The sequence below is a fragment of the Eublepharis macularius genome, chromosome 5, assembly GCF_028583425.1.
Source record: "Eublepharis macularius isolate TG4126 chromosome 5, MPM_Emac_v1.0, whole genome shotgun sequence".
Lineage (NCBI taxonomy): Eukaryota > Metazoa > Chordata > Lepidosauria > Squamata > Eublepharidae > Eublepharis > Eublepharis macularius.
This window is the reverse complement of record NC_072794.1, coordinates 29982310-29998583: the sequence shown is the minus strand read 5'-3', so window position 1 is coordinate 29998583 and position 16274 is coordinate 29982310. Positions and strand designations below refer to the sequence as shown.

General features: G+C 42.9%; 1 protein-coding gene across 13 annotated transcripts in view; it reads left to right on the top strand.

Moving 5' to 3' along the window:
- Positions 1 to 13236, top strand: part of RABGAP1L (RAB GTPase activating protein 1 like) — a 225614-nt gene extending 212378 nt beyond the window's left edge. For all 13 annotated transcript variants that reach the window (XM_054979085.1, XM_054979079.1, XM_054979081.1 and 10 more), the window contains 4 exons: positions 1214 to 1297; positions 1760 to 1831; positions 6213 to 6410; positions 11764 to 13236. In XM_054979085.1, the coding sequence (XP_054835060.1) occupies positions 1214 to 1297; positions 1760 to 1831; positions 6213 to 6410; positions 11764 to 11934 (525 nt within the window). In that variant the 3' untranslated portion in view covers positions 11935 to 13236. The remainder of the gene's footprint in view (positions 1 to 1213; positions 1298 to 1759; positions 1832 to 6212; positions 6411 to 11763) is intronic.
- The last annotated feature ends 3038 nt before the right edge of the window (positions 13237 to 16274 follow it).

Sequence of the window (16274 nt, the reverse complement as noted above, 5' to 3'; positions counted from 1 at the left end):
CAGAAGGTTGCCTGGTGTCATCACATGAAGAACTCGTGGCATGCATTCAGTGTATGTCAGTGGCAGGATAAGACCCTGTAAGCTGTGTCTTTCTTGAGACATGTTACACGTTAGTCTTAGGAACATCTCTTCCCATATTCTATAATCATGCTTAAATAACTTTGTCTGCTGTAGCATAGTGGTTAAGTGACTGGGCTATGAATCTGTACTCTGCTCGTTTGAATCCCACTACTGCCATGAGCTCAGTAGGTGGCCTTGGGTAAGCCACGCCTCTCAGCCCCTGCTCCCCAGCTGCATTGTGGGGATAATAATAACACTGACTTTGTTCACTGCTCTGAGTGTGGCACTAATCTGTCCAGAAGGGCAGTATATAAGCACAGTGTTGTTATCATCATCATCATCATCAAGACTTCAAAAGGAAAAAAAATCCTGGAGTATTTGACTTTTTTGTTCTCTTTCCCATTCTGTCCTATCACAAGTAGCTAAATAGTTACCTGTTTAATAGTGTTTAAAATAGTGTTTAAATAGTTAAATGATGTTTAAAATAGTTTAACAGTGTTTTAAAATAATTCACGGGCATAGCAGTTCTCAAAGATGTTGTACTTTGCATCAGGGATATGACAGGGACCTGGAAAGGCACTTATGAAAGGGGATTAGAGCCTTCCTGGCTTTTTATTCTCAACATGCTTTGTGACATTTTATTATTGTGGAAAGCGCTTTGCTTGTTTTCATATCCTTGGCTGTAATCAGAGGACCATCATGCTACTCTGCCCTGTTAAAAGGGTTTTTTGCGGGGGAGGGGGGGTCTGGTGTAGGCCATCCCAAATTCTAGAGAACAAAGATGGAGCTGGAGAAAGGAAAGAGCCAACAACTCATTGTAATTGATGAGAACTTCCCAACTGTTTCCTCCAGCTGTAACTGGAAACCATTCTGTGCTGTGATTACCATCTCTGGTTGGTCAATATTGTATCACAGCCTGGAGAACATAATTACAATATTGCCTGAGAGAGAAATTACTACACCCTAACAAATGTTCAGGCTCAACCTAGGAATTAAGATTTCTTGCAAAGATTTCCTAAGAAGTGGGAATTGCTAATATGCCACACAATAGATTTATTGTAGATGAAGGGTGTGTTCAAGAAAGTAATTGCGTTCTTGCTTGCGGAGATATTTGTCCACGCCTAGTATTAATACTTTCTCCCGTTGTGTGCAGCTGAAGGAAATCTTCAGAAAACAGCTTGAGAAGGCAGAATCCGAAATAAAGAAGACCACTGCCATCATTGCAGAATATAAACAAGTAATGTGTTTTGATGTTTTTGAATCTCTCAGCTTACCATTCAGTCTGTTTAACCTTCTAGGAAATCAGAATTGCCTGAGATAGAGCTCTTGCAATTTTTACAAGAAAATCCACAAATTATAATCTTCAGTTTTCTGAGGATAAAATTACTTAGCCACCTCCCAGCACAGTCCAGTAAAAGGCAGGTTTCCCCCACTGTTCATATCTGTTGGCCATAAGCTTTAAGCCAGTTCTAATCTGTTTGTCCCATCCTTCACACCGTTAAGGGTGCAACTCCTCAGTTCTAATTTGTAGAGTTTAATCATCAGCCTTGCGTGCATTCCTCAGTCATCTGTCAGGAAATGAAGGCCTTAGAGTAGGTGGTAGGGAGCTAAAATGTGGATGCCTTGTTAAAGTGTGTTCAGTTTCTTGTTTCTTTGAAAAATGAATTTTTATTGAGAATATCATGCTCTCTCTTCCTAGATTTGTTCCCAGCTGAGTAGCAGGCTAGAGAAACAGCAGACAGCCAGTAAAGAGGAACTGGAGGTTGTGAAGGTAAGCAGAGATGTCACTACCACAGAATAGTCAGACATTGTTGACAATTGCACTGTTATAAGTCGGCAAGCTGGCTGTTGCAAGGGAAGGCACACTCCTTTGAAATGGCCCATAACAACTCCATATAGGCACTGCGTGATCAAGTGGAGCGCAAGTGAACAGGGAGGAATACACGCGAGTCTGTTCACTTGCCGTTCAAGTTTAATTCATCACTTTTAGCTTGGCTCTGAGAGAAGACATTCAGGGGCTCTTTCCATGACAGAGGCCAGGGCCAGTGGCTGCCACCTTAACATACTACTATGATAATTATGTTCTTATCTTACACTAGGATGTTCAGCCTTCTGCTTTCCGCAGTTGCAGAGGTGCAAGTGCGGCTTGTCACAGCGCTGCAAAGCTTTGCAAAGTTGCACCTGCAACAGTTAAAAGTGCAGGAATCCTAAAGACTGAACATCCTCCTACATTGGTATTGGTAGATCTATGATAATTTCTTTCATGCCATAATAGCAGAAGCCCTCCGTGTTCTCCCATAGATAAAAAAAATGGTGGAGTCCCATCTAGTTCTCAAGAAAGGGGAAGCAACTGTTTCCAAATTCCCCGGCCTCATCAGATACTTCCTGTTTGTTGGATCAACAAGGCAGTGTAGCCTCATCTGTTGTCCTCTCAGTGCCCTTTAGCATCTCCATCCATAAAAGCTCACTCTGTCCCATTTTTTTCTTGAGTACAATGACTAGGAAAATGATGTCAACTGATGACACTTCTGCAAGGTCACTTGCCCTAAAAAGAAAGTGTGAAATTGCCTTTTTTGTTTGAAGCTGCCTTTTCCGAAATCAAAATCCAGAAGGAATTTAGGAAATTTAGAGGTGAAGTGGTGACAAGGGATTTTTTTTCTGAGGGACTCAAAATCATGTTTGAGTACGACGTAGAAGGCAGATTTGCTTTAGTGGAAAATTCCTTCTCGTTCTTTGCTAGGTGCAGAGGGAGGGGTACTCCGTTGTATGCAGGGCTTTTTTTCAGCTGGAATGCGGTGGAACAGAGTTCCAGAACCTCTTGAAAATGGTCACATGGCTGGTGGCCCCGCCCCCTGATCTCCAGACAGAGGGGAATTTAGATTGCCCTCCACCAGCCACACGGCCACCAGCCATGTGACCATTTTCTCCAAGGGCAACCCACTGAGTTCCACCACCTCCTTTCCCAGAAAAAAAGCCCTGGTTATATGGAATATCCCCAGGAGATTGTCTCCAGCATCCTCGTTTCTCCTTCTAGTCCATCTTTAATGAGCATGGAGCTTTCGAAGTATAAGGCAACTGGCCCCTGTCCTAAGGCACCCACAATCTAAAGATTCACATAAGAGACACTATATAGAGAGAGGAGGCAAGTGGAGGTGTGACACAGTGGAAGAATATGCTTCATTCCAACTACAGATGCTTATGCTTACTTTCAGTAAAGAAGGCATAGTGAGGGGTTCTGCCCAAAGCTTCATGGAAAATGGAACTTTTGTGGACAGACCTGAAGGAAGCGAGGGGGGCAGGGGGCAGCTTGAGGTGTATGGGGCAGGAAGAGAGCAAACAGTGGAGTGGCTTGAGAGAGCAGACCTTGGAATGGCTGAGGGTGGCGGAGCTGAAGGAATGAAGGTTGCCATCAGGATTGTTTTCAGCATATGTAAGTGAAGAGAGATGGAGGGCAGGGCCATGGAGGGCTTTGAAGGTGAAGATTAAGTACTTGTGTGGGATTAGCGAACAGCTAAGAAGTCAAAGAAAGGTTCTCCCACTGGTCAAAATAACAAGAGGTGCGAATGACACCTCCTGCAAGAAATTCCTTTGTTTGTTTTAATAATAATAATAACATTCGATTTATATACCGCCCTTCAGGACAACTTAATGCCCACTCAGAGCAGTTTACAAAGTATGTCATTATTATCCCCACTACAAAACACCCTGTGAGGTGGGTGGGGCTGAGAGAGCTCCAGAGAACTGTGACTAGCCCAAGGTCACCCAGCTGGCTTCAAGTGGAGGAGTGGGGAATCAAACCCAGCTCTCCAGATTAGAGTCCCACGCTCTTAACCACTACACCAAACTGGCTCTGTTTGTTTTTATTTATAACATTTATATCCCTTCCTTTCTGCCAAATCAGGGACACCAAGGCTGCTAACAGTTAAAACAAGCATGATAAAAAATACACCATAAAACCAATTAAAAACAGAGCTAAAAAAACATATATCAAACAATAGATAGCGGATTAAAATATAAAGTATATGGCATATATATTACCTTAACATATATTGCTCCAGGGGCCTAGGCCATGTCAGATTAGAATGACTCATCTATTTTAGAAGGTTTTGACAACAGAAGAATGCCCTGACGTGGAGGCGTATGAGCTGCAATCCTCTCTTAGCCTTGCCCCTGGCAGAGCGACTTGTGAAACTGCTGCCAAGGCCAAAGCAGAATCTTGCTTTCGTAACTGCAAACTCGAGCCTTTCTCGCGAAGACTGTTCTTGATCTCCGCTTTTTCTTTAAAAAATATTTATTACATTTACTGGCCACAGTGATCTGGCCACACTGATCCATGCTCTGATCACATCCAAGTTAGATTGTTGTAATGTACTACATGGAACGGCCTTTGAAAATGGTTTGGGAAATATCATTTGGTCCAAAATGCAGCAGCCAGGCTACAGGGGTTGGTTACAGATGGGTAGGTTATAGGAATCCTATCACTTCAGTGCTGCAAGAACTGTGCTGGATACCCATCTGTTTCTAGGCACACTTCAAAGTGCTTGTTATTATCTTTAAGGCCCTAAATGGCTTGGGGCCAGGGTGCCTGAAAGACCATCTCCTTCCATGCTATCCAGTGCAACAGTTAAGATCTGCCTCTCAAGTCCTGCTGTCTGTGCCCACACCTTCAGACATCAAGCATGTTGTGACTAGAGACAAGGCATTTTATGTGGTGGAACCTCACCTTTGAAATGCCTTCCCCCGCTTGGCACCTACTTTACTTGCTTTTATGCACCAGACCAAAATACATCTTTTAGGGGTTTTTATCTCTTATCAAAAAAGCCCCGTGGCACAGAGTGGTAAGCTGCAGTACTGCAGCCCAAGCTCTGCTCACGATCTGAGTTCAATCCCGGCGGAATCCGGGTTCGGGTAGCTGGCTCAAGGTTGACTCAGCCTTCCATCCTTCCGAGGTCAGTAAAATGTGTACCCAGTTTCCTGGGGGTAAAGTGTAGATGACTGGGGAAGGCAATGGCAATCCGCCCCATAAAAAGTCTGCCAAGAAAATATCGTGATGTGACGTCCCCCCCATGGGTCAGTAATGACTCGGTGCTTGCACAGGTGCTTTACCTACCTGTCTCTTATCAGCTATTTCATAGTCTGCTTCTGTTTCACAGGTAGGGGTTTTTTTTTTGCTACTTGAGTCCAATGACTTTTTAAAAAAATATTGTGGTTTTATTTGAATGCCACCTTGAGCAGGACTCTGGAAAGGCAGCATAGAAATATTATAAATAAATAAATAGGTCACTTTTCAACTATAAGAGTTCTCATAGCAACTGACAAAATGGAAGAATGTGTTATTCCTAATAAATCTACTCTTGCCTGCCTCTGGTGGAATGGCTGGCAGTGCACGTCAGAAAGGCCTTGCCCTCCTAGATGCTCTGGAACTTGGTAGAATCTCTCTCTTTGTTCTTGTAGTTTATATTGATTTAAAGTAAAACCTGAACTGACAAGCTCATTCCTTGCTCCCATTTGGCATTTGATAACTTGGTTCTCACATCAGTAGGCAGAATCAGTCTAGAGGATGCTTGTATTCCTCCTTCTCCTAGCCAGCCCTGTCTCTGGAAAAATGAAATCATAATTCCACCCAGGCTTTTCTTCCCCTACCCTTTAGAAATGTGTCATCTTCCTGTTCAGAATATGTGCATTTTAGGCAAATTAGTGTTAACAAAAAACCAAAATTATAGGTAGCCTTATGAAGAGGGGAGGACTGAGAAATATGACAATTTACTAAACTTTAACATACATGTGCCCCAAATGATTTTTGAATATACACAATAATTCAAGCAAAAGTTTGGGGTATAATGACACATGGCACTTATGACACATGGCACTCCGAGAAGATGCTGCTGCAGGGCAAGAGAAAGCAGTGTGTTCTATACTGCATCAGTAAAGAGGCTTCTGAGAGTTGGTATGTGGTAGTCTCTGGAGCGTCATACAAGATCAATTCCAGATGATGTTGCTATTGTGCCATCTTGGATACAGCTGATAACTTTTTGGCCAAGAAGAATCACACGGGGAAGCCTGACTGTTGCTCAGTGATTTTGCCACAGCCACCAAGACATTAGCTTAGCTGAAATTGCCATTCTCAAGTCTAATAACTGGCTGTGTTTCAGGGCAAGGTGATGGCTTGCAAACACTGCAGTGAAATCTTCAGTAAAGAAGGGACGCTGAAAGCTCCTGCTGTGCCTAGAGAAAGCCAAGGGGTGGAAACAGATGATGAAAAGGATGCCCTTAAGAAACAGCTGAGGGAGATGGAGCTGGACCTGGCACAGACCAAACTACAACTTGTGGAAGCCAAATGCAAAATACAGGTGACGTGATCTCTTTGTATAGGCTGAAAATTTATTTATTTATTTATTTATTTAATTAATTACATTTTTAGACCGCCCTCCCTGTCAGACGGGCTCAGGGCAGTTTGACAACAAATTAAAAACAGTAAAAACATTATAAAAACATTAAAACATCGTATAAAAACCATTAAAATTGGCGGGTGTAGAATATTAAATATTAAAATGCAGCATTGTCCTGCATGGGTGGTGGAGGGTCTTCAGTGGTATGGCCAGCGAGAGGACAGCCTAGCCCCCACCAAATGCCCGGTGGGACATCTCCCAGTTTACTGTGCAGTGGCTGGCACCAGCACTACTCTTTAGCTGTGCTGGAGATACAAACAGCTGTTTCTTTGACATGGACACCATTATATTGGACACCATTATGTAACAAGGCAGCCAACCACTGCATTTGAGAGCACATTTTTGCACAGGGGAAAAACTGCCTCTTAAACCACCAGCACATGCACTGCTTTCAGCTGATACTATAAGAAGGAGAGAGGGAGGCTGTCTTTTAAAAGCCTGCATATTTTTTAAGGATCTGTTTACCTGCTCAGAGTTTCGGGAATTGTTATTGATGAATCAAGAACCTTCTTAGCTAGGGGTTGAACCCTGTGATTTGGTTCAGATGTAATTCAAAACCATGGATTATGTTAACTGGTTGGTTTGTGGAGCCAGGATTCAGCTCATTCAGCTCTGGCTCATCTTAATGAATCCTGCAAGACCTCTCTGGCCTTTCCTGTAAAGGCCCACCTGTGGTCCTAGCATGCATTGTAATTCTAGCTGAAGGGCAAAGCTTCACTGAAGTTGCCAACTTCCTAGATCCTCTGGATCTATGATGTTGCCAAGTAATTTTTCATTGGCTAGCATCACAGTGGGTGTGGGTAAGCTCTCAGCACAGAAAGAAGCCACTGGTTCACACTCCCTTATCTGCCTAGCTTTTCAGATTGCCCCTTCCTGCATGCCAAATCATAAAAACTATGACTGTGTACACAGTCCCCCAAAAGGTGTGCGTTGCCAGATAAAAGGTGTGTGCGAAAGGTGTGTGTTGCCAGATAAAGGAACTGATTGGCATGGCTTTGAAATCCAGATCAGCTACCACAGAAGCTAGCTAATATTTTACATAAAATGCGAGAGAAGCATTTTAATCTGGGGTATAGAGCAGAGAGAGGCTTTGTGCTGCACCTGGAGAACTTAAATGAGAATTAAACTGCACATGTCTAATGGGAATAATATTAATATTGACAGTGTTTTTAGGTTCTAGAAAACAGAAAGGAAGAAGAGAGAAGTTAAATTAAAACAGTCTCTGTAATGAAATTTGACTTGATTCTGTTTCCAGGTATAATGTATAAAGCATTCCTAAAATACAGTTTAAAAAAATTCATTCTCAGATTTTTATGAGCTTCTAAAAACTAATTTATCCAACAGTCAAATGAAATGTTACAACCAATTAGAAGTATGTTTCATATAAACATATGATTTGTAATACAAATTAAAATAGTTTATATTTTGTTTGTATGTTCGTTGACTGAAATAATTTTTTTTAAAGGAGGTGTGCTCAAAACTTTAATGCGAGTCGCTGTTTCTGCTCAAGAAATAGATTTTTGGCTCACAATACTGCACAGCTTGGAGACAACATTGGTCAGATGACCAGTTAACTATTGGTAGTTTAATCAGACCATGGCTTCATGTGACATTTAAACTGAGGGGTCAAAGCTAAGCAGGTCTACTTGAAAGTAATCCCCAGGAAAGTGTTTTTAGGAGTCAGTTTGTGCACATGATGAAAATTCCAGCCTCCTCAACATATATCACATAAGCTACTCTTCTGGCTTTCCTCAAATGATGCAAAACTGAATTATTTAAAAAGGCTTTTGACTCAGATAGGAGGGTGGTATTGTAGGGAGGGGGTCTCAGATGCTTTGCTAATGAGTTATGGACCATAGACTTCACCACTGTGTTGCCTTGCATATTATATGTTGCCTTAAATATGTACTCCTATATACTACCTGTTCTTCATGTGTTGTCTAATGTCAGTCCTAGAATTGAGTATGTTCAGTTTCAACAATTCTTCAACTCTGTATTGGATCCTTGCTAATGCTATGTCTTTGTAAACTCGTATTTATTTATCCTGTGGTATTATTTATGGAAGTGTCCTTGACACTGTATGGACATGTCGATTGTACTCATCTCACACTATGTAATTTGTCTTGAGTCTCAGTGAGAAAGGTGGACTATCTTACTATATAATTGAGTAAGCGTGTTTCAGGCAACTCACTTTATACCCTGGTGCACCACCAGAGAGCGCTGCCATGGAGGGAAGTGTAGGCAAAGCACCATGTCCCTCCAGAAAATGTGCCATGGTGGGAAGCTCAGGCCAGGAGTGGATGGGAGCAGGTGGTAATGCCTGCCTCCAGCCTTCACCCAGCTGGTACTAGGAGTGAGGCAGGTGGCAATGCCCACCACCCACCTTAACACAGCAGTTATTAGGATCAGAGCAGGTGGCAATGCCACCCCCGAACTTAATCCAGCTGGTATTAGGAGCGGAGCACTTGGTAATGCCCACCCCCCTTCACTCAGCTGGGATCAGAAGCAGAGCACGTGGCTTTGCCCACCCACTACCTTAACTCATCTGGGATCAGAAGGAGCAGAGCAGGTGACAATACCCACCCCTCCTTCACCCAGCTGGGATCTGGAGCAGACAAGATGGCAGTGCCCGCCCTCCTTCACTCGACTGCGATCAGGAGTGGTGCAGGTGACAATGCCCCTCCCTCTGCCTTAACCCAGCAGGTATTAGTGGCGGAGCAGGTGGCAATGCCCACCCTCCGCCATTGCCCATTTGGGATCAGGAGTGGAGCAGGTGGCAATGCCCACCTCGTGCCTTCACCTGGCTGGGATCAGGTGCAGAGCAGGAGGTAATGCCCTTCTTCCCTTCACCCAGCTGGGATGAGCAGAGCAGGTGGCAATGCCCACCCTGTCTTCACCCTGCCAGAGTCAGGAGCCAAGCATGCAACAGTGCCTGCCCCCCCCAACCTGCTCGAATCATGAGCAGAGCAAGTAGTAAAGCCTGTTACCAACCTTCACCTGTCAGAATCAGGCGCAGAGCAGGAGGCAATGCCTGTTCCTCCCTTTACCCAGTGGGAAGCAGGTGGCAATGCCCACCCCCCTTCACCCAGCTGTGATCAAGCTCGGAGCAGGCAGCAATGCCTGCCCCTCTTCACCCAGCTGTAGTCAGGCACAAAACAGGAGGTAATGGCCCCCTCTTTACCCGGTATGTATCAGGCATGGAGCAGGTAGCAAAGTCCACCACCCCTTCACCATGGAGTAAATGACAATGCCCACCCCACTTCTTCACCAGCTGGAATCAGTGACGGAGGAGGAGCCTGCCCGCCCTCCCTTTTCTAGAGCCCATTGTATTTTTTTCCCACAACGGCTTTGTTGCTAGTAAATTAATAAATAAATAAATATTGTGCCATGGGTAAAGATAAGAGTCTGTGAGCATTTGAAATATGCTATATTAATACTATGAACTGTAGGTAGAAACCAGACTCTTATTAAAAGTACATACTGCAATAAATGTATTAGTCTTAAAGGTGAGTTTGCTACAAGAGTAACGTGCTGAATTTTCTGAAAGAAGTAAAGTAAGGCCTTACAGGACCTTAGAAGGGCCACCAGAGAGCAGAGAGGAGCCGCTTCAAGTTGCATTCTAGTACTGAAGATCTCTCCAGAAAGCATGTGTAATTGATTAATATGAGTCCTCATTGTATTGGTGACCTCAGTGTACTTTCCCCATCTGGGTAAACAAATAATTGCATCTCCTTTATTTCTTTTTATTTTAGAAAAAATAGTCAAAAATATGAAGGCATTCAAAATATAAACAGTTTTGATCAGGCATCTGATGAAGAGAACTTGATTCTCGAAAGCTTTTGCTATAATAATTAAAATTGGTTAGTCTTAAAGGTGCTACTGGACTCTTTTTGAAAATATAAACAGTGTTTAACATTGCAAAAAAAGCATTTTATTCCAATTATTGCATGCACCTTATTGCATCATTGAACCATCTCTGTTTTTAATGAAAACATTGTATATTAGCAAAGAATTTTAACAAGCCAAAGATTAATTTGTTTCCACGGCTTCACAATTAGGCATTTAGCTCAACTAATAAACAGAGGGATGGATACCAGCTTCTCTGTATGTAAGGACTGGAGGGAAAGATTTGCAGGAACATACTGGTACAGATGGAACAGTGGATCATTCAGCCCGTTGGGATTCAGTGGCTATGCTGTGTCCTGTATTCTCCGTTTCATAGCTTCTGCTCGCTCTTTGGAACCTGCAGTTTCTACTTTCATCTGATCTTTGTCTCTGACTCTTGACTTTCCCAATTTCCCAACAAACCATTCATCCCTTGCATCCCAGCTCTATTTCACTCCACCCAGTAATCTCTGTTCATGCTACTGTGACACTGAACACCTCAGTGTAATTCCTGAAAGGCATGTCAGACCTTAAAATCCTTTTAGTTTGGTTTGAAAATCTAGCAGACTTGCATATTAGGCCAATAAATGCTTTGCATTAATAAGTAACCATGTTAATCTATGGAAAAATCCAACTATAGCGGTGTAACAAACGTGTTTCTGTGAGATTGTCCTTTTAAATGCAAGATTAAATTGAGCTGTTCTGATGCTTGGTTTTAAAGGTATAGCCTCTAAATCTATTATGGCAGTGTGTTTTACATCAGGCACACTCAGGCTTCAGTCCTGTGTGTGTTCACTGGGGAGCAAATCAGAGTAAATGTGCGTAGGGTGACAGACATTATCCTTATTTGCCTGTATCAGCACTTGCATACTCTTATGTTACAAATATGGGGACCCTGAATTGGGTGGGAAGATGGCATAGAAAGGTTTTAAATAGTTTATATGTTCAAATTCAAGGAACAATATTGCTTGGTTTTTCCTTCCTCAGGAAACAAATGAATCTAGTTTTTTTTTTAAAAAAAAGTGGTATTACTTTCAGATCTATAGAAGAAAGGATGTCTATGATAACTTTTAAAAGCATTTACACTGAAATCTTTTGTTGTCAATATTGTACTTATTATTTTACTCTGCACAACATTGGCTGTCGTGGTCATCACACAGAAGAAAAACACCACATTTTGGTAGGAAGATTAATGCAAGTGGATAGATGTTGTTACGTTTATAATTTCAATAATGCATAGTTCTAAATAAACGTTTGTTTATTGAAGTTAGACAGGGTCATCATCAGTTAATGTGACTGATTTGGATACAAACAGCTCTGAAGTTACTGTTGCTTTATTTTATTGACTAGTTCTTTGCCCCCTCCTTAGGAACTGGAGCACCAGAGAGGAGCCCTTATGAGTGAAATCCAAGCAGCCAAAAACTCTTGGTTTAGCAAAACTCTGAACTCTATCAAAACTGCAGCTGGCACACAGCCGCCGCCGGCACCTCCTCAGCAGCAGCCTCCAGTGCCGTCCTCGCCCAAAGAGGGCAGCACATAGTTGCAGCCAGATTCCAAGCACAAGAGAGCACAATGAACAAAGCAGCTGCAGCCCCATTTCCTCCCAAGGCACCTTCTGTGGGGGGAAGAGAGATGGGAGAGGGGAAGGCAGAGAGCCAGCCTTGAAACATATTCCTTCGGTGTCTTTCATTTGTTCGGATGTGGCCCTTTCTAAAGGGAAGTTATTTAAAGAATCCTGTTTTTACATGGAATATTTCCCAGCTGCCTTGCCCAAAGCCACATTCCCAATACCTTCATATCTGACACGTTATTTTGTATGCCTAGGTGTTAAAAGATGGGTAACAAATAATTCAGAACTAAGTGTTTAGTATGTTGCTAAAATTATTCATAATTGTTTTTTATCTTGCATAAATAGAGGGGCTTTTCCCCTTTGGTGGAAAAGAGAAAGGGGGGCAGGCAGGGTGACATAACAAAGAAAAAGCACACCATCATGATGCCAGAAAAGGGACTGGTGTCTCAGATCCATCTCAGATCCATCTGTCATTACACTCTGCAACCATGAACCTTACTCTTTCAAGGCCTGGATCTCAAGGCACATCTATAAGCAGAACAATAGTAATATTTTTAAAACATTCTTGTGAAGTTACTAAATGAGAACATGTCATAAAATTATGTCTCCTTCGATGCTGCCTTTACTTTTAAGAATTCCGTAAGTTATGTTTCAACTAAGGGAGATGATTTTCTGTGTTCTCTTTTGCCAACAAGCAAAGCTGGAGCACAATTCTCTAGGAAATTCCTCCTGCGCCTTTACAGTGAGCAGGGGCTTGCAGAGGAGAACTTCCTGGTGTATTATTGCACTCTTTGCGTTCTTTTGCAACTCCCAGTAATTTCAGTGGGACAAGCAAGAAACGGGAGACATTCCTAATAAAATGTGTCCAGAACATTTACATGAAAAGTGATCCACAGTCTTGACGGGTCAGGCAAACTTTTCAGATGATTCCTGTGTCTGTCTGGAAACCATACTTGTTTTATATCTTTCTAAAGTGCAAAAAAGCATTTGTTACATTTTTGAATTGAACATAAAATGTTTATAGAAATGCTTATTTCATGGAGAATTAAACTATTGCTTAAATTGATGGAAATATTTTTTTTATTATATTTAACGTGTATAATGATGTCTCATAGGTCAGCATCACTACTGGACAAGAAGTTAGTTGTGTATTTGGTTTTCATTTTAAGAAAATTGTTCTAAGGACATTGTCCTGTTCTGATTTTAATTCAAATTAATGCAATAGCCTATCGGTTGTTCTGTACAATAAAGTTTAATGATGCTCACGTTGTATTTCATTATCAGATCATTTGCAAATAGTTTCAAATACAACAGAGCAAATCTTGACTTTGATAAGCTCTCAGCTCCTGGCCGCTACAGTTTGCATTGCGCCTGTGCTAACTTTTGTCATTGTGAGTTTAGAAAAAGTCATGTCTAGACTAGCCTTCTCACTACTATGCTTGTTTCCTATTTATGGAATTTTTGAATGTGTAGATATTTAAAAATAGCATCCCCCTCATGTGCAGCCTGAAGTCATACAGATCAGTCTACAAGTTCAGAATTTCTACCACCTCATTCTGCTGCAGGTGTAGACCATACCTTAGAGGCAAAGAATAGATGGGCTGGAGTGCATTTTGTTTTATCTATCTATCTATCGATCTATCGATCTATCGATCTATCGATCTATCTATCTAGAGAGAGAGAGAGAGAGAGAGACAAGTGTCCTGACTGACTCATCAACTCCCAGCCCAAATCCCTGGACCTAGAAACATGAAATTTCGGGAGAACGTTCCTTTCATGATGTAGAGGCTCAGTAAGAAGGGATTTTAAGAAATTCGCCCCCTAAAGGGGTAAAAAGGGGTAAAATGTGTTTTCCCATAGGAATACAGCTTCCCTGCGTGGCTGGCAGGGTGCTCCTCTCCCCGCCCCCCCACCAACTGCCAACTGAGCCACTCTTCCCTGAGGTCATTTGCATATGTGGCCTGATTGGTCATCATCTCAACATTCTAAACAGTATGCAGGACACATGCACTACCTCAGGACACATTCCATGACTCCCAGTCATGGAATGTGTCCTGAGGTACAAATACACCTCCCAATCTTCCCCCCTACGGTTGCCAATCTCCCTGTGGGGCCTGGCTTTCCCGTGTGGCTGGCAGGCTGATGGGTCAGCTGTGGAACTAGTTCTGAGGTAAAAATCAGGTAAAGGAAACTACACTCCTGAAAGGGGATTTTATATAAAAGTCAGTATGGCGACTGAGTTTTTAAATGTTCATGGGGAGATGGTGCACGACCTTTCTAGGGACCATTTCAATGTGAACCTCTCATATGAACCTGCTAAAGTGCCCACCCCACCACCCCTCCCTCAGTCCAACTCCACCTCACACCTCTTGCAGCCATCACCTCTTACTGCCCCCAAGAAGCCTCCTGGAAGACTTTGTGCTACACCTATGCTAAAAGGACGAAGCACCTTAGAGATGCAGCAAAGAAATATGCACATCGTACTACGGTGCACCGAGCAGTGATGGCCAAGTACCAGCAAGTCCCGAGTACAAGGGAAAGGTGACCGTCCCTGCAGGCCTAGGCACTGTAGTGACAACCCTAGCAGACCTAACAGCCACAATATACTCTGTTATCGTCACTATCACGGAGAAGTCCATGGATGAGCTGTGCAAGCGTGCCATTCTGACCCCCAAGAATGACCCCCAAGACTTCCTCGACTTCCTCGACTCCTTCGACTTCCTCGAAGGGGCAGCACCTTAGAGATGCAGCAAAGAAATATGCACATCGTACTACGGTGCACCGAGCAGTGATGGCCAAGTACCAGCAAGTCCCGAGTACAAGGGAAAGGTGACCGTCCCTGCAGGCCTAGGCACTGTAGTGACAACCCTAGCAGACCTAACAGCCACAATATACTCTGTTATCGTCACTATCACGGAGAAGTCCATGGATGAGCTGTGCAAGCGTGCCATTCTGACCCCCAAGAATGACCCCCAAGACTTCCTCGAAGGGGCAGAAATGGACTACAGATCTGTGGACTCAGTGGTGCAAATGGCTGATGCAGTCCACTACCCTGTGGAGTTCCTAAACATGCTCAACCCTCCTGGCTTCCCAGACCACAAGCTTCTCCTCAAAGGGGGCTCCAGTGATGTTGCTCCAGAACCTCAGCCCACCCAAACACCTTTGTAAAGCTTGGTATATGCTACTATGCTACAAAACTAACAAAAAAACACCACACACAAAAACATGTTACATACCCATAAGTATTATAACTGGATTTAAAGTAGTTAAATGCTGTAGCAAAGCATGAGAATCAAGCTAGTTTAATATATTTATATGCCCTCCTTTCTCCAAGATCAGTGGGACCCCAGGCTGGTGACCCAGTAGAACCAATACAACATAACATATTGTAAGAATGACAAGATTAAAAACAACTTGCAAATCATTTTTTTTAAACAGGCCAACAGAGGTAACTGCCCTTCAAGGACACCTCAAACATGTCAAAGGACTAATCTCTAGATGAGCCAAAGGCTTTTCTAAAAAGTTCTCTGAGACTGTAGGAGAGATGTTGATATTTTGATTTCTTCTGGGAGTGTTCCACGTCACAACCAAAGAAGTTTTGCAAGTAGGCAGTGGTAGAACATATCCTTGTGTGTTAGAACAACCAAAAGGCACTTTTGCACTGAGCAAAGCTGCTGCATGGGCTCATGAACATGGTTGACCCCTAAAAGACTCTGTAGTTTCTATAGGCTGAGGCATTTTGTCTGTTGGCCTGTGAACAGACCTGGTGCACTATTTGGCGTTTCCATGGTTTCCTAGTTCACAGACCCCACCATGAAAATCAGACTCAGCATTTCATAACAGCGGTAAAAATAACACTGCATCTTTGTACATGGAACTACACAAAAGATACGGATGTAATACTGTGATGCCAATATGGTACAAAAACATGGGACTCAAGGTAGACACCATCTTTTTAATAGATGCAGAGGAGTTAGCCGTGTTAGTCTGTGGTAGTCTCTATCAGGCATCTGACAAAGAGAACTTGATTCTCGAAAGCTTATGCTACTATAAAATTGGTTAGTCTTAAAGGTCCTTCATCTTTTTAATGCTTTTGTGCCGCAAGAACGGGCATTCAGAAGGAGAGACGCAACAAAGGGCGTCTTTACATTGCACAACGGAAGTTGGGGCGTGCCGTTCTAGTACTAGTCCATCTCTATGGTGGCAAAAGGAAAAAGAAAATCGAAGCCTTTATAGAACCCAATGAAAAAAATCTTAAAGATACTTCCGGTTCCTAATCGAAGACGAGGGAGCAACGACTAGGGGCAAAA